Source organism: Carcharhinus amblyrhynchos, chromosome 21, assembly GCF_965287045.1.
Source record: "Carcharhinus amblyrhynchos chromosome 21, sCarAmb.v2.hapA, whole genome shotgun sequence".
Taxonomy (NCBI): Eukaryota; Metazoa; Chordata; class Chondrichthyes; order Carcharhiniformes; family Carcharhinidae; genus Carcharhinus; species Carcharhinus amblyrhynchos.
The window spans coordinates 1,604,505-1,630,526 of record NC_137344.1 but is presented as its reverse complement, the minus strand read 5'-3'; the positions used below and the strand labels follow the sequence as shown (position 1 = coordinate 1,630,526).

General features: G+C 43.9%; 1 protein-coding gene across 9 annotated transcripts; it reads left to right on the top strand.

Moving 5' to 3' along the window:
• The first annotated feature begins 2,448 nt into the window (after positions 1 to 2,448).
• On the top strand, positions 2,449 to 26,022 carry luc7l3 (LUC7-like 3 pre-mRNA splicing factor). 9 transcript variants are annotated; one of them, XR_013889160.1, is made up of 13 exons: positions 2,449 to 2,593; positions 5,312 to 5,378; positions 10,459 to 10,498; positions 10,579 to 10,726; positions 11,205 to 11,279; positions 12,433 to 12,537; positions 12,624 to 12,785; positions 14,162 to 14,439; positions 16,482 to 16,648; positions 20,936 to 22,203; positions 25,200 to 25,277; positions 25,400 to 25,477; positions 25,860 to 26,022. XR_013889160.1 is itself a non-coding variant. In XM_080209258.1 (11 exons), exons 1-10 carry the CDS (start codon positions 2,495 to 2,497, stop codon positions 21,100 to 21,102), a joined length of 1,305 nt encoding a protein of 434 aa, XP_080065384.1. In that variant the 5' UTR covers positions 2,449 to 2,494; the 3' UTR covers positions 21,103 to 21,135; positions 25,400 to 26,022. The 9 variants fall into 9 exon arrangements, 2 of the variants coding, with proteins under 2 accessions (XP_080065384.1, XP_080065382.1); XR_013889157.1 differs by lacking the exon at positions 25,200 to 25,277 and having other exon boundaries at positions 20,936 to 21,135; XR_013889159.1 differs by lacking the exon at positions 25,200 to 25,277.

The window sequence follows — 26,022 nt, the reverse complement described above, 5'->3', positions numbered from 1 at the left end:
AAGAATACAAGACTGTTTACATGGAGTTTATTACTACAGCCATTTAATTTGAAAATTATACATGTGGCAGGAAGAGAGGATGTGATTGCTAATACTTTATTATGACTTTGATGGAAGAAGAAGGAATGTTCAATATTAGAAGAGGTGCACTGAACCGGGCCATACTACTGTTATATTTGGAAGCTTAGGTGTAATAAAATGGATATATATTATAGAGTACTAATAGTAAGAAAATGTGAGGGTTTGAAAAATGAAGCTATCTTTTCATATTGTTAGTTCATTTTTGAAAAGAGGAGGTGTGATGATACTATGCTTTTAAAAAATGTATTTGTATCATGTTTATTGTGAAGGGGTATGTTTAAAGTGCAGCTGTTTATCCAGTGCAAACCAGGCAGCTCACACATTGAGAAGGCAGGCTAATAATTGAGTTCAACCAGGGATGTGTTGTTTTAGCCTGAGTTAACTCACTTTTATTTACTATTGTTTTTATTATTTGTTTTGGTTTTGAGTCGGGTTTTGATTAGGCGGAACTAATTTTGCAGGAAAAACGCACGATTCTCTTTTATTTTAAAACAGTTTCTGCCTGGTGGTCCTAAAAGATGCAAGAAGTGTTCTTCTGTCTCTCTGGTGGCTGCCAGAAGACAGGTGTCTCTCTGTCTATCTCCAGAGCTTTTCAAAAGACTCTAGGACTATTAACAAGTACAAACACATAAGCCTGGATTTGCTAACTGATTTTTAAGAGGAATTTAAGTCCATAAGATGAATATTGCTTGAATAAAAACTCATAGGGATAGTTAGCAGTTAATTATCATTGACAGCCACAGGTGAGGTGCCTGAAGATTGGAGGGTGGCAAATGTTGTGCCTTTGTTTAAGAAAGGCTGTGGGAAAAAGCCTGGGAACTATAGACTGGCGAGCCTAATGTCTGTAGTGGGTAAGCTGTTAGAAAATATTCTAAGAGCTAAATGCTAAACAAATAACAGTGGACCCAGCACTGATCCCTGAGCCATACCGCTGGTCACAGGCCTCCAGTTTGAAAAACAATTCTCGACAACCACCCTCTGGCTTCTGTCAAGAAGCCAATTTAATATCCATTTAGATACCTCACCCTGGATCCCGTGAGATTTAACTTTATGCAACAACCTACCATGAGGTACCTTGTTAAAGGCCTTGCTAAAGTCCATGTAGACAACATCAACTGTACTGCTCTCATCTACATTCTTGGTTATCCCTTCAAAAAACTCAATCAAATTTGTGAGACATGATTTTCCAGTCACAAAGCCATGTTGACTGTCCCTAATCAATCCTTGCCTCTCTAAATGCCTGTAGATTCTGTCTCCCAAAATACCTTCCAACAATTTACCCACTACAGATGTGAGGCTCACTGGCCTGTAGTTCCCAGGCTTTTCCCTGCAGCCCCTTTTAAACAAAGGCACAACATTTGCCACTCTCCAATCTTCAGGCACCTCATCTGTGACAACTGATGATTCAAATATTTCGACTAGAGGATCTCCCTAGCCTCCCACAATGTCCTGGGATACACTTCATCAGGTCGAGGGGATTTAGCTACCTTGATGTGCTTTAAGATTTCCAGCACCACCTTCTCTGTAACATGTACACTCCTCAAGACATCACCATTTATTTCCCCAAGTTCCCTAATGTCCATGCTTTTCTCAGCAGTAAATACTGATGAGAAATATTCATTTAGGATCTCACCCACAGATGAGCCACACATAGATGACCTTATTGATCCTTAAGAGGCCCTACTCTCTCCCTTATTACTCTTTTGTCCTTTATGTTTGTACAAGCTCTTTGGATTCTCCTTTGCCTTATCTGCCAAAACAATATTGCGTCCCCTTTCTTGCCTTCCCGATTTCTCCCTTAACTGTACTCCTACACCCCCTCTACTCTTCAAGGGAATCACTTGGTCCCAGTTGTCTATGTATGTCACACGCCTCTTTCTTCTTCTTGACCAGGTCCTCAATATCCCGAGTCATCCAGGGCTCCCCACTTTTAGCACCCTTGACCTTCACTCTAAGATTAATGTGTTTACCCTGAACCCAGGTAACACACTTTTGGCTTTCTTCACTGAGCAAGTGTACTTAATCCCAAACCTTATCTATCCGAGTGGTGTTGTGAGCCCACTCCAGTCACCCTTTAAACTCAACATCGCCTCTGAACTGGATCCAACCAAAAACTTGGACGTCTTCCCAAGGATCATAACAGAAGAGATACATTACTGAGGGTGAGGGAGTGCGTTATTGGGGAGGGTGTAAATTACTAAAGGCTGAGGAGTAAATTATTGATCATTACTTAACAGATTGTTAAATAAAACGCTGCGATGCTTCCTGTTGCGCTGCATTATGGGGGCCGGTACACCGCTGTGTATTATGGGACATTGTCGCGCTGCATTGTGGGAGCCTGTACACCGCGCTGCATTGTGGGAGCGGGTCTGGCCGCCGGCGCCATTTTGTGCAGCGCGGGCCCGCGGTGAAGATGCTGTCGAACGCGCAGCTGCTCGATGAGCTGATGGGCCGGGACCGAAACCTGGCCCCGGACGAGAAGCGGCAGAATGTCCGCTGGGACGATGAGAGCGTGAGTTTCGGGGCTTGGAGCCGCTCGGGGAGGGGCGGGGGCCGCTGACTGACATCCCGCTGGGCTGTCGGACTCGGAGCCCTGCGGCCCAGCAGAGCCCCGGCCTTCAGCAGGAGGGCCTCGGGGAGGCGGACAGAATGACTCTCGCTGGAAGGAAGGCCCCACATTGATGTCTGCAGGAGGGAATCCCCCGCCTCCTGTCCTGTTGTGGCCCCGCCATCCTGTCCCCCTCTTCCCCAGCATAATGGCTCTTTCCCCGGGTCAGAGGTGGCCGGTTCCACTCTGTAGGAATCCAGCCCGAATACCAGTGCGCAAGAGTGCCCTCCAGTTTAACAGTCACACCACAGCCGCACCAGGACCCTGCTTCCTTTAACTGGATCACACTAGGAGCACTCTGACTGCTTGGGTTCTCCGAGGCGAAGTGGGAAAAGTGTTTTTCAGACCTTGCCCCTTCAGCATCTGTGGTGAATGGACCATGTCGATCACCCATCAGTACCCTGTGGAGGTGGATTACTTGTTGGCTCACACTCTGCCACACTGTCTTCATTTTGTGCCCAACTCTGGGGATGGGTGCCCTGTTTTACTGTCTAACCACCCCACCCCGAGTAATCAAGCAATCAGTGCCCACTAGCTGATTGTGAGCTGTTGATCATTGATTAGTTTCCAGCCATGGAAGTCTTGTTTTCAGCAAGCTCCATTGGGAATTTGAGCAAAATAAACTTCCTGCTAGAGAATGCACTCACTCATTCATAAAGTTAATCTCTCTGGATTCAGAAACTTCCAGTTTCAGTTCTGAATGTGAATTTCTAGGGGATATGGATGATTTTGTTACTTTTCTAATTGCACTGAGAAATTGTAAGTGAATTTAGTAGAAATTCTAAAATACAAAATTTGGGGCTGGCATGTTGTCAATTTTCACTTGTTTAAACTGTATGTCCAGTGATGCTCATCACATCAGGGGCAAAGCGTTGGACATGGGGAGCACTTCTTGTGATTTTAACTTTCAATGTCAGTGGCCTGTTTTGAAACCTAAACTAAGGCATCTAACATGTGCACAAGTCAAAGGCTGTCATGAAACCTGTAGTACAATGAAAGTGAATCTTGGCACAGATCCATTGAGGTGGAATCAAGCCATCCCACATAGGCACACCACTGGCCTGTCTCACCTGCTGTGTTGGGGAGATGGAGCAGGAACATGTGTGATAGGGACTGAAAGATGTCACGGATTTATTAGCAAAACTCACTGAACATTTTATTTCAAATTATTCCAGTAAATAAATCCCAAAGAGGCAGTAATGCCAGCAGCAAATTTTAAAGATCCCTAACAGTTTGGATGTTAAGTATTTCACTTTTACACTCTGGAAGCATTGTGACTAGGTTTTGTTTTTAAAATATTTGGTCCCCTGCTTTTGTTCCTTTAGCTTGGTAACTGAGACAAATGCTGGGATTGAGCAATTAAAGTACATTTGCACATAGCCTGTCAATGTACTTGCAGATTCTTCTCTATGCTGCTGACCTTTATCTCAACATGGCAGCAAGTCAGGAACTGGGTGTGGGTGGAGGCTGTTAGTGTAATTTTGTGAAACGGAATATCCTGTTGTTATGACATGTCGCTTGTTAATTGAGGCTTTGAGCAATTTAAAAAGATGGTTGTTTGTATGGCTTCAATTTATTTATTCATGGAACGTGGACGTCACTGGTAAAGCCATTTATTGCCAATCGCTAATCATCATTAAGGCTGTGGTGAGTCACCATCTTGATCTGCTGCAACCTGTGTGGTGAAGGTTTTACTTTAGTACTGTTAGGGAGGGCGTTCTATACTTTTAACCAAGTGATGATTCTCAGAAACAATAGTATAATTCCAAGTCAGATGGCATGAGAGTTCAAGGGGAACTTGCAGCTGGTTTAGGAGGATGGCAGAAATGATCTAATGTTAGGTCCTGAGAGATTATCTGCGTGCTCCCTTTGCCTTATGTTACCTGTGTTTTCAGATATGTTACAGGCTCTTTGGGACGTGAATAACAGGGAGTGGGGGAGGGATTTTAATTCTTTTCACCCTGTTCTGGAAGCACTAAGCTTTGTGGTGTGGCAAATAACTTCCAGCAATGCTGTGTATGCATTTTTGACTAGTGACTTCCATGGTCTAGCATTTTCTTGCTCCAGGTTTGTGTTTCCTGGAATTTATAAATGTCATTTCCACCAGGATCAATTTGAGAAATTAGTTAGTCTGGAGCACAGCCTTGGTCACCTGGGACTACGGAGAGCCGGTTGGCTAGAAAGCAGTACTGCCCCTCTACCGTGGCTACGTTCGCGGCCGGGTGTCCCTGGAGAGGGAGCATGCGGTGTCCGCGGGCACTGTCGAGGCCTTCCGTGCCCGTTGGGCACCGCAGGGGCTGAGGTGCCTTATAGACCCCGATAATCACATTTTGATTTGACGTGTCTTAAGTTTCCTTGGTACCTTTTGTTTCTGTTTGGGCCGTTCCCCCTCCTTTTGGGGAGCTGCCCCCTTTTTCTTTGTCCGAACGTAATTTAAGTTTGTTTACTTGGTTTGACCCGAAAGATCTGGAAGATTTTTCTATTCTGGACATTTAAATTTCTGATTGTGGAGTGACACATAACTTGATGGGAATGATTTACTTGCAATAGTTTTGGGATGGGGAATAGTTGATGAATGTGGTAAACAAGAATCTGTCACTGAAATGTGTCTTGTCTTTCCAGGTATGTAAATATTTTTTGTGTGGATTCTGTCCAGCCGAGTTGTTCACCAATACACGCTCTGATCTGGGTAAGATTGCTTTGTTTTTTAGTAACTATTTCTCAGTCTTCAATGTCTTATAGTAACAAGGAAGGAATGAACGTGTGTGACTGATCCATTGTTTAAAAGTAACCAGGAACTTGGTGAGGGGTTAGTGGTGGTGCTGCAATGGGGACTTGCCCGTGTAAAAGTAGGGGCAGCCCTTCTCTTTGTCCCTGCTGGTTATCCTGTGATTCCTAATTGGTGTGTGTCTGCTGTAACCTGTGGATGGGCATTTATTGGGAGGTGGTGAGGAGTTACCAGTGTCTATGGGTCTGTACCTCAGAGATGGGACTGATTGAGTGAAGAACTGAAACCAGTTTGCGTCAGCCACTTCGGAAGACGGTTTATAAAAAGAATGCAGTTGTTGAGTATATGTACTCTCTAACCCATTAACTGTTGCTATGGCTGGGCAGCAATTAATGTAGTTGGTGCTGAAGGCAAATGGATTAATGACCTTAAAAGTGGAGATAATCGAGCAGCAGGTGTTTAAAACCTGTGGCTCGGTATTGCCATTTCCGAGGAAGTGGGAAGGCTTCCTTTCTGGCCATGTATGACATTTCTGTGTCTGTTCTGTCACCATATACAAAGGATTAAACATCAACTCCACTTCCATGAATGAAATCGTTGCGAGATTTGATTCAATAATTATCAGGAGTTTGTGTAAGGTTTCAGAAAGAAGAGTTAAACATTTGGGGAATTGAGAGTGGAAATGTCAGGAGAAGCTGAGTTCGAGGCTGGGTTATTTACACCAGCAGCTACAGATTCAGTCCTGATTTATAGTCCCAGGTTCTGATCTTATTTTCATTTCCACTGGAACTTATTCTGTGTGTTTAGCATGAAAATTTCTGATGACATGCTGTAATTACATCCTTGTGAACATGGCTGTTTCCTTTAGACATAGATGTCAGGTGTTGTGGTAGAAGTTAATAGGATATGTATGTGCAGAGCTGAGACATGTGCTGTGTTGCAATATGAATAGACCAGTGTGTCAGCCATTACCATGCTCTGTCCCCTGCTGCTAGAGATTGATGATAAGAGTTGTGCTACACCAGGTGCTGTTCACCTATCACTCCTATGCTTTGCCCCCCAGTGGCAACATTTTGTTTTAATGTTAAGTAACTTATTTTTAAATCCCTTTGTAGCCTCCTCTCTCTCTTCTCCTCTCCTCTCTTCTCCCCCCCCCCCCCCCCGTCTCTGTAATCTTCTCCCCCAGCACTACAATCCTCTGCGATATCTGCCCTCCACCTCTGGCGTCTTGTACATCTGTTTTTAATCACTCCACTTTTGCAGGCTGTGCTTCAGTTGCTTTGAGCCCAAGCTTTGGAATTCACTCCCTCACTTCACCTACTCTTCTTGATGTGCCTTCAGTCCTACATCTGTGACCAAGCTTTTGTTCATCTATTATCTCCCTATGCAGCTCAATGTTATATTTTGTTTTCTAAAGCTTCTGCAGTGTCTTGGAATGTTCATTATAGTTAATTTTATATAATTTTTATTTGATTTATTATTGTCACATATATTAGTGCAGCATTAAGTTGATCTTTCTCTACACCCTAGCTATGACTGTAACACTGGATTCTGCACTCTCTCCTTTCCTTCTCTATGAACGGTATGCTTTGTATAGCATGCAAGAAACAATACTTTTCATTGTATAGTCATACATATGACAATAAATCAAATCAAAAAAAAAGTAGAGGCATTGGTGGGCTTTCTTAACTATGGTGTCATTGTGGAGGGACCAGGACAAGTTGTTGGTGACCTGGACACCTAGAAATCTGAAGCTCTCCACCATTTCCACTTCATCCATATTGATGTAGACAGGGGCATGTTCTCTACTACGTTTCCTGAAGTTGATTAATGTCTCTTCATGTTGCTGATATTGAGGGATAGATTATTGTCATTGCACCAGTTCACCAGATTCTCTATCACTTTCCTGTACTCTGTCACATCATTGTTTGAAGTCTGACCCACTATGTTGGTGTCATGGACTGTACAAGTATAGGCTGCATCATTTGTGTTAATTTGTTCTGTAGCTGAAGGCTAAACCATGCTGTATGATATCAAACTAACCATGTTAATCCAAAGGACGTTGTGAAAGCTCTGCAATAAAGCAGTCAGGCAGTGTAAATTGCAGGGAGTTTGCTGTTTCATCACTGAGCACAAGAGAGATTTGTATTTGAGCACCTTTCACAACCAATGAAATGCATTTGAATCACACTTGGCTAATTGTGCACAGCAAGACACAACAGTCAGCCATGTGATAAATGACCCAAGTATCTATTTTAATGATGTTGGTTGTGAGATAAATAAGATGCTCTAATCATTGAATAGTGACTGTCGGATCTTTGAAGTCCACTCAAAGTTTAACATTTCTTCTCAAAGTACCCCTTCAGTGCTGCACTGGGTATGCTGCCCTGTATAGTAGGCTCAAGCATCAAGAGTGTAGCTGGATCCCACGAGGAATTAGCCTTTTTTTTTGAAGCAGGGCTGATGACTCAAAATTATCTCAATCTATGCAAAGTAATCTCTCTGGGAGAATGAAGGATGTTGAATTTCAGAAAGTACTGGGAGTTGTGCAAAATGGGCTGTGTCCTGTGAGCCCAAGCTATTTTACTCTGCTTTGGGCAGCAGCAGGATAGAGTTTAGCTGTGGTGATGAGGAGCTCTGATTCTCTCTTGCTCTGACTTTTGTCTTTGCAACCATCTTTTCAAAACTGGCAGCATCATCCACCTGTCGCATCCCTTTTTGGTGGCCATCCTCTCTTGTTTGTTTGGAGCAGGAGTTGGCATTATGGCATCTGACCAAAGGGCATGGTGGCAGGTAGGTATTGTTGTAAAAATTTCAGCTGGGGTGGCATACAACAGATTATACTGAATTGGTAAGAGATTAGGTGTATTGGCTGGCTGGCTTGCCACAAGCTTCCTGTAACAGTAAAAGATAGACTGTTGCTTATTTAGTTGAAATAATGGGGCATGTTATTTCAGACTGTAGTTGTCTCTAACTAAATCCAGTTATGAAGCTGGTTATGGAGATCTGACCAATAACCAGTGATAACACAGGAGTTTGAAAACATGCACTTGAAAATTACTCGGTTAAACAACTGTACAATCCAATTAATAACCGGGCTGGAGCAGAAATAGTCTCCAGTAATTCCTAGAAATAATGTAACTGGTCCCATTTCCCAGATTATTCCGTGTTTAATGCCAATCCTTTCGGTTCATAGTTCGTCTGTCATAGAAGACAACACCTGCATTTATGTATAGTGTATTCCACAATCTCGGGCCAATCAAGTACTTCTGAAATGTAGTCACTATTGTAATTTAGGAGAGATGGTGGCCAGTTTGTGCACAGCACGATCCAATGAACAGTGATGTGAGAATGATATTAGATAATCTCTTGCTATTGGTTGAAGGATAAATATTGACCAAGCCACTGTTGAGAACCTGACTGCTTGTGATCTTGATTTAGTTTTATTTGCACACAGAACAGTCATGGCAACCTACAAACAATAACTAAAGTCATAGGTGTGATAACAGATCAGTGATGAAGGTGGTGTGCTTGGTGCACCCACACCCAGAGAAGTGTGAAGCTTCTAGCCAGAAAGCTTCCTGCATGAGGAGAATGTGGCCTCCCTGTAGTGGTCAGCATTGAAATGTGTGGGGTTTGTGCAGTCAGTAATCAGTTACTCATTTAACTTGGCAGATTTGGTCTCAATATTACAAGTCATGACATACTGTATGAGAAGGGCAGAGTTCAGTGGTTTTATTCTCTGTGCAGCACATTGGGTAGCACGGCTGCTTCACAGCGTCAGGGACCCAGGTTCAGTTCCAGCCCTGGGACACTGTGTGGAGTTTGCACGTTCTCCGCAGGTCTGCTTGGGTTTTCTTTGGGTGCTCTGGTCTCCTCCCACAGTCAAAAGAAATGTGGGTTAGGTTGTTTGGCTGTGCTAAATTGACCTCGGTGTCAGGGGATTAGCAGGGTAAATATGTGGGGTTATGGGAATAGGGCCTGGATGAGATTCTGGTTGGCATAGACTAGATGGACAGAATGGCCTTGTTCTGCACAGGAGGGATTCTGTGATCTGTAAAGTTGCTGTTGATATTTATGTCTGGTATGTGCAGGTAACATAGCTTCTAGATGAAAATTTAGTACAGGACAGAGTTGCAGTATTGTGATTCCTTGTTGCATTCAAAAATATTGGGAAGTATCACTATTGTGTGGAGACTAGACTCAAATCACTTGCGGACCATAGAGCATCACGGACCAAGAGAGGACCATTGAACCTGTGGCAAGTTTTTACTCAATTGATTCAGAACTAATCCCCCTGCAGCATTTTATAATCTCCTTGCTTCAATTGTCTTTGCATCACTACCCTTAAAAGGACCAATGGACTCTGCCCCACATGCACACTAGGTCAAAGCATATAAATCCTGTAAAGAAATTGTTCAGTCTTTCTCCTCACTTGGTTCTTCATTACTGACTCTAACTAGCTGGTCTTTTAAACACAGCTTGTCTTTAGTAAAATACTCCAGTGTGTCTCACGAGCAAATAAAATCTGACACTGCTACATAAAGATAAAGGACACGTGACCAAAAATTTGGTCAGACAGGTAGGTTTATGTTTAAAAAAACTTAATGAAATCTCCTCACCACCTTCTCTGCTCCAGTAGGAACAGTCCCAATACCTTGGATCTGCTTATAAATGTACTTTTTATCCATGTCATCTTTCTGGCTAATCTACACTTGGCATTCTCTCTGACTGCACACAATCTCTAACTGACAAACAGATGTTTTGCATAAATTTATTATTGTTTCCTTGCACTGAAACGCCATGCCCTTGTTCAGAAAATCAATTTGCTATCCACCCTTTATGACATTCTCTACCTCAGCTTACACTTTTAAGGAATCAAGGTTTTAAGATGCGATCTTTGTCTGGGAGTGTCCATGGAGCCACAGGATGGACTTGACGGGTGTTTTGAAGACTGACCTATTGTGGGCTTTGGGCTGAAATGGCTGCTGCTCATTCATGGCACTATCTGAGATGCTGATTTTTGTTTTTTCTGCTTTAGGTCCCTGCGAAAAGATTCACGATGACAACCTGCGGAAATAGTAAGTTTCTTATTTTGTGGGTTTTTGTGATCTCTCCCAATGTTGTACAGCAATGCGTTACCGTTTCCATTTCCTCACAGTTATGAGAAGAGCTCTCGCTTTATGAAGGTGGGCTACGAGAAAGATTTCCTGCGTTATCTGCAAAACCTGATGGCAGATGTGGAGCGGCGGATTCGCCGAGGTCACGCTCGGCTGGCACTGTCCCAGAACACCACAACGGGAACGGCGGTGAGTGCCAGGGCTGGACATTGATTCACTGAAAACCACTGCTGAACCTCCACAAATCCCACCCTTAAACTCTGCTCAACTGTACAGGACCGTGGTGAAGGACACTTGCTGGGAGAGTGTGTAATATGGGTGGTTTCTTCAAAATGAACAGTGTGATGGAGAGGGGTGTATAATGGGTTGTGGAAAAGAATGGGTGTGTAATGGACAGTGAGGAGATGATGTTTCTGTAGGTAGAGACAAGTAAATGAGAGCTGGTGTGTAACATGGCCTGGAGGAGAAGCGAATAGGTGTGTAATGGGGTGGGGGGCACCTTTAAGGTCTAGGGGAAGGGTGGGTGCACATTTGGAGTCTGGGAAGGGCAGGGGCAAATGTGCATTTGTGGTCTGGGGGAAGGGGTGTGCATTATCAGGGGAGGGAAAGATGTGTATTTGAGGCTGAAGGGAGTGTGTGTAATGTGGAGTTTGTTTGCCTCCTACAGACTGGAGGGCCTGTGAGTAAGAATGAAGAGAAAGGCCAGGTTCTAACAGAGAAGATTGAAGAACTCCTGGAACAGGTAAAAGCTGAGGACGTGTCTGCTTGAACTTTGCCAAGGGAGTGCTTTAAGAACTTCCTGTTGTAATAAATGTTCTTATCTGGGCCGCCTCGGGATTACTGGCTGTGATATTGGCCAATCACTGGTGCCATACAGGCCCTGAAACTTCACACTGAGTAAAGGGGAGAGAGCTTGGGGCTGATTGGAAGGTGCTGTGTACGAAGAAGCATCAAGATCATAAATTCCTGGTTTTCTTAATCTTTTATATGGTCGATATAAGACTAGCCTGGGAAGGTTTTGTCATCAGTTTAGGTGTGTTATTGATCATTGCAGAAGTGGTGAGTGTCTCTGTGCAAGACAGGTTGTTTCCAGGACCGTTCACCCCACATTGTGGGTCTCTGCAGATGGAGAGAGGGCAGCCTCACTGCTTTAACAGTGAAACATTGGATAAAATGAGCCACTGGAGAGATTTTGAGTACGTAAATTCAGACTGACACTCCAGTTGGTACTGAGAGAGCACTGCAGTATCAGAGATGCTGTCTTCCAGATCCGATGTTAAGCCATGCTCCTGCCTGCTCCCTCAGATAGATGAAAAGATCCATGTCGCTATTTTGAAGGGAAGCAGTGATTTCTCCCCAGTTACCTGACTCAAACTTATCCCTTAGTCAACATCACAGAGCATGGTGGCACAGTGCTTAGCACTGCTGCCTCAGTGCCAAGGACCTGGGTTCGATTCCCAGCTTGGGTCACTGTCTGTAGAATTTGCACATTCTCCCCGTGTCTGTGTGGGTTTCCTCCAGGTGCTCTGGTTTGCCCCCACTGTCCAAAGGTGTGCAGGTTAGGTGGGTTGGCCATGCTAAATTGCACCTTAGCGCCAGGGGGACTTGCTAGGGTAAATGCATGGGGTTATGGGGATGGGGCCTGGGTGGGATTGTGGTTGGTGCTGACCTGATAGGCCGAATGGTCTCCTTCTGGACTAGAATTCTATTCTAACAGATTACCGGGTCATTATCACATTGCTGTTTGTGGGAGCTTGATGTGCACAATTCAGATGCTCGGTTTCCCAAGATGATGAAAGATGAAACACTTTAGTGTTTCAATGGCTGTGAGGCTTTGTGACATGCTGGGAATATGAAATGTATTAAAAATTGTAATTTGTATTTTGTTTTCTCAGATTGAGGAACTGGGTTCTGAGGGGAAGGTGGAAGAGGCCCAGGGTATGATGAAACTTGTAGAACAATTGAAAGATGAGCGAGAGCAGCTGCGATCCGCCAGTTCGGTGAGTCTGGCTGTGCTTTGCCTTAGTTTATTATGCCACGTAGTTAGAAATATCTATCTATATGTTTCCTTTAAATGATCCTACAGACCATCGAGAGCTTTGCGGCCCAGGAGAAGCAGATGGAGGTGTGCGAAGTATGTGGTGCATTCCTTATCGTGGGAGACGCACAGTCCAGAGTTGATGATCACTTAATGGGGAAGCAACACATGGGTTACGCAAAGATCAAAGCAACTGTGGAGGAGCTGAAGGTTAGTCCAGAGCTGCCATAACTCATTTGGAGTAACTGTTCCATTCTGAGCACTGAAGCTCAGAGAGGGAAAGACTGGTCTTGGGGGAGATGCAGGGCTAGAATGAGAGCAGGTTGCAGAGATTAGACTTGTATTTCTGTCAAATGTAAGAGGTGGTAAAGGAATCGATTGGTTATTTTGCTGGCCAGCATGCTTAGTGTGTTTTGGATGAATTCATTGGGTCCAGGTATTGTTGGCAAAGCTGGCATTTAATTCCCATTCTTATCCTAGCAAAGGTGGTGGTGAATTATCCTTTGAGCCATTGCAGTTGGGGAGAGCAATCCAGGATTTTGATCTAGTGACAGTGAGGGAACAGTGATATAGTTGCAAAGCAGGACGGTCTATGGCTTGGATGGGGTCTGCCAGATGGTGGTGGTCTTCTGCATCTGCTGCTCTCCTCTTTCTGTTAGAGGTAATGGGCTGGGCAGGTGCTGAAGTTTGCAAAATTGCAGCAGTGTACCTAGTAGATGGTACAGACACTGCTGCCACTGTGAGGGGTGAATGTTTATTGTGGATGGGGTGCTAATCAAGTGTCTGCGCTGTCCTGGGTTGTGTCGAGCTTCTTGAGCTTTTTCTTCTGATTCAGTGACAGTGAAGGAACAGCGATATATTTCCAGGATGGTGTGAGACTTGGAGGGGAACTTGCAGGTAATGGTGTTCCCATGTGTCTGTTTGTTGCCCTTGACTTTCTAGGTGATAGAGGTCATATGTTTGGAAGATGCTGCCTAAGGAGCCTCAGTGACTTCCTGCAGAGCATCTTGTCGGTGGTACACACTGCTGTCTCTGTGTGTCAGTGTTGGAGGGAGTGAATGTTTAAGGTGTGAAAGGGGTGTTAATCAAATGGGATTGCTTTGTCCTAGATGGTGTTGAGCTTCTCAAATTTGTTGGAGCTGCACCCATCCAGGCAAATGGGGAGTATTCCAACACACTCCTGACTTGTGCCTTGTAGATGGTGGACAGGCTTTGGAGAGTCAGGAAGTGAGCTGCTTGCTGCAGGATTCCCGGCCTCTGACCTGCTCTGGCAGTCACAGTATTTATATGGCTAGTCCTGTTTAATTTCTGATCAATGGTAACCCCCAGAATGTTGATAATGGGGGATTTGGTGATGGTAATGCCATTGAATATCAATAGGCGATGGTTAAATCCTTTCTTGCTGAAGATGGTTATTGCTTGGCACTTGTGTGCGAATATTACTTAACACTTGTCAGCCCAAGCCTGGATATTGTTCAGGTCTTGTTGCCTACGGACTGCTTCAGTTCCTGAAGAGTTGAGAATTGAAAGAAACAGTGTAATTTAGGTCTGCGGCCCTGCATATTTAGTGTTTTATTTCTGTCCAGGAGAAGGTTCGGAAGAAGACTGAAGAGCCAGAACGTGATGACAAACTAAAACGTGAGAGAGAAGAACGGGAACTGGAGCGAGAGCGAGAGAGGGAAGAACGAGAGAAGAAGCGGCGGCGGGAAGAGGAGGAGAAGGAGCGGGAGCGCGAGGCACGGCGGAGGAGGAGCCATTCACGGAGCCGGCATTCCCATTCCAGCAGGACGTCTGATAGGAGGCGAAGCAGGTCGCGAGAGCGTAAGCGGTCACGCAGTAAGGAACGGGAAAAGAAACGGAGCAGGTATGGATCAGCAGCCATCATGGAGGGCTTAGAATTATAGAAAATGATAGGGGACAGGAACTGGCCCTTCAGCCCACTTGCTTTGTGTCAATGTTAATGACCCACACGTGCATCTCCTTCAGTGTTTGTGGTTTTCCCACAAATGCATTGATGATGTGTGTCTTGGCTAATCCTTCTGATTCGTAGCATTAATACATTGAAGTTCTCCTGACTGATGGGATCCTGTCACCTGTTTATTCCTCTCCCTGAAGGTGCTAATTCACATGGTTACACAGTCTGCAATGTCTCCGTGTGAGCCTAAACAAGCTGCAAGTGTCTGTTGTTCAATCTTGGGTGCTGTTGCAGCTACTCATGTCTCTGGGCATTGAATTCGTAAGCAGGAGCAGTAACCAGTCAGCGTGCTCACTGTTATCTTTATGGAGTCCCTCTGAGCAGGATCAGGGAGGGAGGATGCTAAAACTGGGAGGAGTTGAGGAATTTTGGGACAGTTAATATCATTGATCTAATCATTACAGCTACATTTATAGAATTCTTAAAGATTGGTCCTAAGGTAGGGTGTTAGTGTGGATAGAGGATTGGTTGTCAAATAGGAGGCAGAGAGTGGGGGTCAACGGGTGCTATTCGGATTGGCAGATGGTGACTAGTGGAGTGCCCCAGGGGTCGGTGCTAGGGCCTCAGCTTTTTACCATTTATATAGATGATCTGGAGGAGGGAACCGAGTGTAGGGTGTCGAAATTTGCTGATGACACCAAGATTGGGGGAACAGCAAATTGCGCGGAGGGTTTGGAGAGTCTGCAGAAGGATCTAGATAGGCTGGGCGAATGGGCCAGGAAATGGCAAATGGAATTTAATGTTGGCAAGTGTGAGGTGGTCCACTTTGGTAGGAATAATGGTAGGAAGGACTATTACTTGCGTGGCGAAAAACTGCAGCAGGCGATGGTGCAGAGGGACCTCGGGGTCCTTGTGCATGAGTCGCAAAAACCCCGCTTGCAGGTGCAGCATGTGGTCAGGAAGGCGAATGGGATGCTGGCCTTCATAGCGAGGGGGATTGAATATAAAAGTAGGGAGGTCTTGCTGCAGCTGTATAGGGCATTGGTGAGGCCACAGCTGGAGTACTGTGTGCAGTTTTGGGCGCCGCACCTGCGCAAAGATATTTTGGCCTTGGAGGGAGTGCAGAGGAGGTTTACTAGGCTGATACCGGAGTTGAGGGGGTTGAGCTATGAGGAGAGGCTGAATAAACTGGGCTTGTACTCGTTAGAGTTTAGAAGAATGAGGGGCGATCTCATTGAGACATATAAGATGATGAATGGGATGGATAGGATAGAGGTGGAGAGACTCTTCCCGCTCAAAAAAGACAGTAGGACTAGGGGGCACAGCCTCAAGATAAAGGGGGGGCGGTTTAGAACGGAGTTGAGGAGGAACTTCTTCACTCAAAGGGTGGTGAATCTCTGGAATTCTCTGCCCGTTGAAGTGGTGGAGGCTGCCTCGCTAAGTATTTTTAAGACGTGGGTTGATGGGTTTTTGATAAGAGAGGGGATTAAGGGTTATGGGGAGAGGGAGGGAAAGTGGAACTGAGCCACAGTGCCAGGGACCTGGGTTCGATTCCCAGCTTGGGTCACTGTGCAGAGTCTGCATGTTCTCCCTGTCGCTGTGTGGGTTTCCTCCCACTGTGTCTGAAAGACATACTGGTTAGGTGGATCGGCCATGCTAAATTCTCTGTTTAACCTGAACACGAGCTGGAGTGTAGCGACTAGGGGATTTTCATGGTAACTTCGTTGCAATGTTAATGTAAGCCTACTTGTGACACAAATAAAAATAAACTTGAATTTAAATTTGTATATCTCCTTATGTGGCTCGATGGCAGCCGTTGCTGAGAATTGCTCCTCTACTTCGGACATTTTCCTACATGAACACAAGGTGTCATTTCATGTTGAGGTTATTAGCTCTTGAACCATCCTTGGAGCAGTTTTATTGGTTCTGTTAGACCTGTTCAGTGTTCAGTGCTATTTTAAAGTATGCGCTGTAATTTTGATTTGAACAAGGGGTGAAGATCGTCGAAGCAGAGAGCGGTCTGGGAGGAGCAGGGACCGATCGGAAAGGAAGCACAGGTCTCGGAGTCGAGAACGGCGCAGATCACGGAGTCGAGATGTTAGGTCTCACAAGCACAGAAGCAGGAGCAGGGAGAAAGAGAGGAGATCAAAGGACAAAGGTACAGAGATGTGGAATCTGCTTGGCTGTTTGTTTCTGTTATTATTGCAGTGTTAGATCCCAGCTGATATTGCTGGGCACTTAGATCCCAGAATGGAAATCTGGCTCAATAGACCCTAACTTTGAATTTTTGTTTCGAAGTGTGGATGGAGAGAGTCACAGGATTGCCAATTAGCTTTATAACCAAAAAAATTTATTAAATGTGAATGATTGACCATTTTACATTATTCTGCCACCCTACCTATATCTGCACAGATATACACAATTCTGAGAATAACACAAGTTACAAAATATATAGTATAATGTTCTTGATAGGTACATAGTCCATTTAAGCTGATAGGTCAACTGTGGTCAGACGCCCCACACTATGAAAACGTGACAAAAACTACCCAGCATAACTTCTGTGGATTTCTCATCCAGTCCCTCCAGATGTTTATTACGTTCAGCCAGCTGTTCTCACCGGAACTCGTCACTCCCACATGAGTTTCCAAACTCTCCTCTTGGGAAGAAAATGTCTTAGATTCTTCTCTCAAATACTTCATCTCGAATGCCTTCACCAAGGATCCACTTCCAGGATTTCCTTTTGGTATTCCTCTGCCACGTACATTCAAGCTTTTACACGCCCAAGCAGCTGTGCCAGCAGCATGCTACTGCTTCACTGGCTGCATTAAGGTGTCACCAAACTTTTGATTTGCCTCAGATGTCAGGCATCTCATTTTAAATCTGAGTCTTGCAGCTGTCTCTCTAACTCTGCTTTTTAACTTTAACTGCATCCAATAGGACTGCATTCAACTTTCTGTTCCTTGTTCCTTTAATATTCTGACCTGTATTTTTATTGGTTTCTGGACTTCCTTTCCTTATTTTGGGAGGTCTGCTCCCTGCAGTTCTTGTCCTGTCCAGCTGCTTCTGCATCCGGCTTTAAACTAAATTAAAAAATTCTTTCCAACCTAGGGAGGCCCTGGCTACCAAGCAAAAGCCTAGTTTTTCTTTAAACTGTTTACTTTCATGTTTTAGTCTTTAATTACCATGCAGGCGCCGTTTAAAGTGACCAAAGCCCGACATGCAGACATCTTTGTTTAATATGAAGCTAGCTAAAGCTTCAACCCTTTCTCACACAAACACAAAAAGTTAAATTTACTTAAAGTTATTTCTAATGCCCACAAATACTAATATGGATTATTTAAAACTACTTCTTTCTTGACAACGTTTCAGTGACTTTACAGGGATAGTGGAAATCCCCGTGATGCAAGGCACCATTAATCTTACTCACATGGGGCTTTGTGGCACCACAACTCAATGCCGATGTGTGGAAACTGCCCCCTGAATGTGTAACTGATGAATCTAGAAGGAGAAAGGGTGGGTTTGTGATGTGGGATGGTGAGAAAGCAGCAGCTACATGTTTACTCAATGTGCAGCTTGTAGATTGAGATTGTGTGGTGAGAGGGATGTGGATCCAGGTAGCTCTGTTTTGTTTCTAATAATGATGTGGAGATGCAGTTGTTGGATTGGGGTAAACACAGTAAGAAGTCTCAACACCAGGCTGAAGTCCAGCAGGTTTATTTGGTAGCAAATGCCACTAGCTTTCAGAACGCTGCCCCTTCATCAGGTGAGTGAGAGTTGCGTTCACAAACAGGGCACATATAGACACGAACTCAATTTACAAGATAATGGTTAGAATGCGAGTCTTTACAGGTAATCAAGTCTTAAAGGTACAGTCAGTGAGTGGAGAGAGGGTTAAGCAAACGTTAAAGAGATGTGTATTGTCTCCATCAAGGACAGTTAGAGATTTTGCAAACTTAGCCAAGTGTGACATGAACCCAAGACCCAGGTTGAGGCCATCCTCGTGTGCGGAACTTGTCTATCAGTCTCTGCTTAGCGACTCAGCGCTGTCATGTGTCATGAAGGCCACCTTGGAGAATGCTTACCTGAAGATCAGAGGCCAAATGCCCATGACTGCTAAACAGGAAGAGAACACTCTCTTGCCTGGTCATTGTTGAGCTGTGTTCATTCATCCATTGTCGTAGCATCTGCATGGTCTCCCCAGTGTACCATGCCTCGGGACATCCTTCCCTGCAGCGTATCAGGTAGACAACGTTGGCCAAGTCACAAGAGTATGTACCGTGTACCTGGTGGATGGTGTTCTCACCTGGGCTTGCAAAATCTCACTAACAGTCCTGTCTGGAGACAATTCACACCTCTTTGACTCCTCTCCACTCATATTGTTTGTAACTTTAAGACTTGATTACCAGTAAAGATGCACATTCCAGCCATTACCTTGTAAATTGAATTTGTGTCCTGTTTGTGAATGCAATTCGCACTCACCTGATGAAGTGCTCCAAAAGCTTGTGCCTTTTGCTACCAAATAAACCTGTTGGGCTTTAACCTGGTGTTGTGAGACTTCTTATGTTGTTTCTAATACCCACAAATACAGATGGTTTAAAACTACCTCTGTTTCCTGACAGCAGCAACTTTTCAATGATTTGCCTGAGCTGTGTCTCTCCACATGGAGTCTGTTACGTTGAGGTGTTCGCTGCAGAGCTGGAGCTATTGTTTGCAAAGTAACTCAGAAGCAGTAGTGTTTGTGCATGTTTCACTGAGTAGCCCTGGCTGTGTGCGAGTCATGGTGTGGCGATGCCGGTGTTGGACAGGGGTAATCACAGTAAGAAGTCTCTCAACACCAGGTTAAATAAAGTCCAACTCACCTGACGAAGGGGCAAACCCAAAAGCTCGTGGGTTTACTATGAGATAAACTTGTTGGACTTTAACCTGGTGTTGTGAGACTTCTTACTGTGTGCGAGTGATCAATGTATCTGGCAAGTTCCCAGTTCCAACCCTGGCGAATGGGGACCTGACCATAGTGATTTATAGCTTGCAGCTTTTTGGAACCTTAGTTAGGCTGCACTTGGAATATAGTGTTCAATTCTGGTTTCCACACTACCAGAAGGATGTGGAGGCTTTGGAGAGGGTACAGAAAAGATTTACCACGTTGTTGCCTGGTGTGGAGGACATTAGCTATGAGGAGAGGTTGGAGAAACTTGGTTTGTTCTCACTGGAGTGACGAAGGTTGAGGGGAGAGCTGATAAAAGTTTACAAAATTGAGAGGCATGGACAAAGTGGACAGTTAAAGCTTTTTCCCAGGGTGGAAGAATCAATTACTAGGGGGCAAAGTTTAAAGGAGGTGTACGAGGCAGATTTTTTACAGAGACCGGGTGTCTGGAACTCGTTGCCGGGGGAGATAGTGACAGATACGGTAGTGACTTTTATGGGGCGTCTTGACAAGTACATGAATAGGATAGGAATAGATGGATATGATCCCCGGAAGCGTAGGGGGTTCAGTTAAGTCGGGCAGCATGGTCGGTGCGAGCTTGGAGGACCAAAGGGCCTGTCCCTGTGCTGTAATTTTCTTTGATGCAACACGTGATATCAAACAACAATGTGCTGTGAGATCATCAATCTCTCACAATTAACATTTACTCCTGCAAGGCCTCGTGGAATTTGGTGAATTTTTCTGAAGATATCAGCCCTTGCTGCAATATAGAACCTTTTCAACAGCTGTGCAGCTCTTTGACTGAGTGTAGTATTAAATGTAGGGCTCGCTCGCTCTCCCTGCATCTTATTCATTCTCCTCGACCATTTTGCTAAACCATTCAGTAAATAGACCATTGAAAGCTGCCCAGTTACACTTCCTGGCAGAATGAGAGTATGGTGGCCAAGGACTTTATTGGGCTTTCCGAGGGAGAAAAGTGCATACTGCAGGATTGCTGCTAATGGGAATTGATCTCTGCAGAACTCATTCCTTAGTAGGAAGCTGGAGGAAAATTTTAAAAGTACTCTGAAAGGAGAGTTGTTCAAACAGGAGGTTGATGATGTAACTTTGTCGTGAGATAGCCCTGGCCATTAATTGTAGTCTAAACGCTGAATGAAATAACGGACTGACACAGCAACAGAGTTATGCCATTCAGCCTATCATGCCCATGCTGCCTCTTATCGGCTCCACTCCCCCTGCTCTTTCCCCCGAGCCTTGTAAACACCTCCCTTCAAATATTTTTCCAGTTTCCTTTTGAGAGTTACTTTTGAATCTTCTGCTGTGTTTTCAGGCATGCTTTCCAGATCACAGATGTACAACAAATCATTCTCTCCTCTCTGGTTCTTTTCCAATGATGTAAATCTGTGTCCTCTGGTTACCTAGCCTCCTACCATCTTCACTTCACCTTTATTTGTTTATAAGGGGAACAGTCCCACATCTCCAGTCAGTCTGTGTTGACATTTCTCTGTGGTCATGTTGCAGAAAGGAGAGACTCTGATGAAATAATGAAAAGCAGTCGGAAACCCAGTCAGACGGACAGAGAGATTGCAGAGGCTAGGGCAGATCCCATGGAGGTAGACACCACTAAAAGCGAGGTCAATGGGAGAGACGAAGACCTAAAATCTGAAGGTGACACTCAGTCCAATTAAAACTGATCTGATTTGACCTCAGATCAGACCAAGGTAAGTGTGGCTTTTGCATTCCTCGGTTAGGGTTTGCCCTTTGTTTTTGTTTGGTTCGCTTTAGCAGTGCAGTGTAAGTATTGCAACAGAGAAGATGGAGACCAACAAAAGCACGTGGAGGTATACTTGTAAAACGCCGAGCGAGGACGACACACTAGTCTTGAGAGTAAGAGACAAAATATGCATCTGGGAGACACTAGGTACCTTACTTTACCTCTGCATATTATGTATAATGTACTGAAACCCTGGTCCTTGTTTCTGTTCCTTTGTGGATCTAGTGAATGGCAATGAATGGGTTTGTGTTTTAAAAGTAACTTTAAGAAAACTGTGAATTTTTGGGGAATTGATTGGACTGTATGGGGTTGGTTGCTGTGAACTATTTTATCAGTTGAATAAGTTTAGAATTCATTAACTAGGTGGAGAATGGTTTTTTTTCCTGTTTCTGTGACTGCATCTAAGGCATATTTGAAAGATTTTTTTTTAGTTTTAACAATCTCTGTTAATGTCACGGATGTTGTAGACTTTTTTGTTTTTTTTTGTTTTTTTTTAAAAACTGCCTTGCACTCTAATGGAGTCTTTCTGTAACTCGAGCCAGTAGCTTGGATTGATGGAAGTGTAGGGTTTATGACTAAGTGAACCTGAGAACCATATCTCACACTGCGCTGGTCTTGTGAGCCGCCCATGAAAGCAAATTAAAAATCAAGGAATCTCAGTGAATGAATTGCAGGTACTCACGCCAGGTACACTCCTTTCTCTACACACCTCCGTGTTTGAATGCTTTTGCCTGTTTTTTAAAATAAATCTCTCTTTTTTTAAAGCTTGCTATTTCATGTTGTATTTGCTGATCATGTTTAACACAGGATTTAAATATTCGTTTCCTTCACCGTAACTTTTTTTGAAATTGTGGAATTGTCTCTGTGCAGATGTGTTACAGAATTTTCTTCTAACTGCAGGGAATGGAAGGGAATTTTCAAGAATTAACTTTACTTTTCACATAAATTTAAAACAAACCAAAAGCTGTAGCAGCCTCCTGTTTCCGTGCAGTACATTACAGGCCCTAGCACAGAGGTACGACTTGCGAGTTCTTTGCCCCTCCGTCCTCCTTCCTTGCCCTCCCATCCCATGTCCAGTGAGCTCTTGACTGATGCTGCCCTGCCATGGCTGATGAAATTGCTTTTGTTATTAAAAAATACAAAAAGAGATTTGAATGACAGTGACTTTGGTTACAACTGAAAAGGGAATTGTCAATATTAATTCTTTGCTTGTGGCCAGCTTCTTCCTGATAGTGGATCAGTTAAAGGTTGCTGTAAATCTGAGGCTTTTGAAGTAACAGTAAAGCAGCTTGTAAGCGCGAACATTTGGTGTTTGTAGCACGCATAAGGGGAGATGATGGCCTAGTGGTATTATCGCTAGACTATTAATCCAGAAACTCAGCTAATGTTCTGGGGACCTGGGTTTGAATCTTGCCACGGCAGCTGGTGGAATTTGAATTCAATCAAGAAAATATATTTGGAATTAAGAATCTACTGATGGCCATGAGACCATTGCTGATTGTCGGAAAAACCCATCTGCTTCACTAATGTCCTTTAGGGAAGGAAATCTGCCGTCCTAACCAGGTCTGGTCTACATGTGACTCCAGAACCCACAGCAATGTGGTTGACTCTCAACCGCCCTCCAAGAGCAGCTAAGGATAGGCAGTTAATTAATAGTGCCCATGTCTGACGAATGAATTAAAAAAACATACATATTCACAGGTCAGTGGCCACTCGTAAGTGTCTGCTTCTCAACAGCCCTGGTCAGTATCAAGTGCAGCACTCTGTCCAGCTGATCTAGTGGAAGTGCTTTCACCTGTTTGATCTCATTCAACTACCAACCTGACCACCACCTATTACACCCTCCAGCTAAGAAATAGCTCAGAGTCCTGGCCTCATTAACCTTCCTGATAACCCTCATGCAGTTGTTCAGCACCCTTCATTTCCTGACACCTGCCTGTACCTGGCTACCTGTGCGCTCTCTTGTATCTGATAATAGTTCCACATTGACCTTCTCTGTCCTATGGAGTATCTCTTCAGGTTATACTGCTCTCTCTGCAATACACAAAGCTGCTGATCCCCAACCTATCAATTCCTTTCTCACTTTGTCCCTGCACAAAAGAGTTAACGAAAGAACCGGCCCAGAGAAATGTGGGGCTAATGTGAAAAGCCATTGAAAGTAGCAGGGCAATGAGGAAGTGCATCATAATAAGAGCATTGACAAAAGGAAAGGGGGTTAAGGTGAACCTTATTAAAACAATGATTCCACTTTGAGGTAATGTGTCCAACTCTGGACACTTAAGTGTTTGAAGGTTTCAGAGAGAATGCAGAGAAGATTCATTAGCACAGTTCAGGATGAGAGCAGGTGGCTAGATTAGAGATGCTGTACTTGCTCTCAATAGAGGAGAGAAGGTTGAGCAGAGTTGGATGCATTGTACTTGCTCTCAATAGAGGAGAGAAAGTTGAGCAGAGTTGGAGGCATTTTAAACTATGAAGGGTCTGGGTAGTAGACCCAGGATTACTGGATTATAGGGAAAGGGCAGGGGAGTTGCATTTGCTAGACTTCAGCTGCAATAGTTGACATGGACTCAAAAGACAAACTAGCTTCCTGTTCTGTAACCATTCTGTGTAAACCCCCCCCGGACTGCATGTGTGGCATCATTGCAGCTCTGCACAGCTTCACAGTGACTGTGGAGGACTTGGCTTAAAGATCAGCCTTCAGAGAGCTGCAGGAAAGTGGAAGTTGTAGCACTAAAGTTCACTTAAAAGCCTAATTCATCAATGAATCATAAACTCATCAATGAATCGTAAACTCTGATCTATTTTTGGGGATTTCTGCAGCACCTTGGTTAAAATAGACAGTTAGCAAGTGAATCAATGAGAACATCTCTAAGCTGAGTCTTAAATTTTTCCCCTCCCCTTTTCTGTCATTTCTTGCACGAGTCTGCTTAGATCCACTCATTCATGATGTTTCCTCAAGTTAGTCTTTACTCACTAAAAATGCAAGTTGTTGTTTAAAATCCTTCACTTCCTTTTATATTCATGTTAAGTCAATTTGGACCAATCCCTTATCCTCCTGAACAGAGACTGAGAGTTAGATCCAGTTGACCCCATTCAAGTGGAGAATGTGGACTGCATCATTCCCTACCAAACAGGAGTGACAGTTTTTCATTGATGGAAGTGTGTTGGTATATCCTGAGGTTGTGTAAAGGGCTCTATAAATGCAGGTGACCATAATTGCATATCACAGACTATTCTAATTGTAATGGTAAATTTGGTTATAAATAATGAGAAACTGGAATTATTCTTTGTAATTTTTCTTCTGTGGGGTCAACTCTAACTCCTGCAGATTCCCCAATATTGACAGTACTGTGTTTCAACAGATATTTAAATAATAGGGGACAGAAAAGTTCCTGCGATAATTAATAAAAATGGGTTTCTTTGGTGTTCAGTTGTATTGCTAAAGGAGGTTGAGGCTTTCAGTGTCATTGGGATCGTAGGGAAATGAATTCCTCCTTTAAAATGGAGGAATCAATGAGTGATTCAGGGAGGAGAGTCCAGATAGAAATTGGTGCAGAGTGGAGTCGGTGAAATCCAGGATGTATTTGAATTCTGGCTTGATGGACCAAATGGCCATTTCTCAACTCCAATTTTCTAAATTCCCATGTTGCCTTCACGTATCCACAAAGATAGTGTGTTGGAGTTGTAAGCGAATGAAGCATTCTTTAAAGTGAAAATTGTACTGAGGCTACTGAAGAAGCTGCAATTAAGCACTAACTAGTTTGCTTAAGGCAGCAGTGTGCATCAAGGAGAGCTTTCCAGTAAAGAATTAATATTGACCGACCAAAGGTAAAAATGTTTTTAGAAAATGTAAAGTCACTGCCCTTGACCCTTTTTTATGTTGTGTGATGAATCGGTTGACAACTCTGTATGCTGTCTGTCATTACAGATGGGGAGATTACAGTAAATCACTACTTAAGGATACAGTAGAGGTGGGCTGTTTACACTCTGAGAAAGGGTTTCCTTTTCTAGGTTAGAGCTGTAGCCAGTCGTTAGCAGAAACCCCAGAAGACAAGTGCTCTCTGTAGGGCAGTAGGAAGTCTCCAAGAGGTACTTTCCTTTTGCCTTTTTCTTAAAACAGAAAATAAATGGTTGTGTATAATGGTGAGCAAGTTTGTGCATTTGTTCACATTGATTCTAATTGGATGTTGTCGAATGTTTAATTTCTATAGGCTTGGCCATTTTGAAGATGTCAAGGAACCGTGAAGATTTGACTGCCCGACCTGAAGCCTCTGCCCAGTTAAAACAAGGTGAAAGAAAACTGTAGTGGTGTAGGGAGAGGGAGAGAGAGAAATTGTAATTTTTAAGCAAAAAAAAACCACATTCATTTCAGGACTTTTATGTATGATTAGCTGCCCAGACAAGTTCCCATTTCTTGTGCTTGCAATACTCTATTTCACTAATAGTGAACTTGAGTCCTGTTTTTCCACAAGTGTCAGACTAAAGTGAGCAGCACCCGAACCATGTGACCTGCAAATGTGTACCCGAAGGTTTTCCTTGACGTTTTAAATTTCGTAGCAAACTGCTATCTGTAAATACACAGGCCGCTAAGTTGTATAGAGCTGTTTTGATTAAGAGGCTGATTTTTACCATTGCTCCTGTGGCCACAATCTTTTTTTTTGGTTTTTGTAGTGCTAGGCTGCCTGCCTCTTTCTTGGTTTCCCATCCAGCCTCCGAGGACAAGTATTGAGATTTTTTTCCCTGCCCTGCTGTTCCTGTACTTTGAAAATGGTTGCTGTAATTTGCAAATTTTAGTGTTGAATATGAATAAACCTTTTTTTCAGTAAATCTTTCA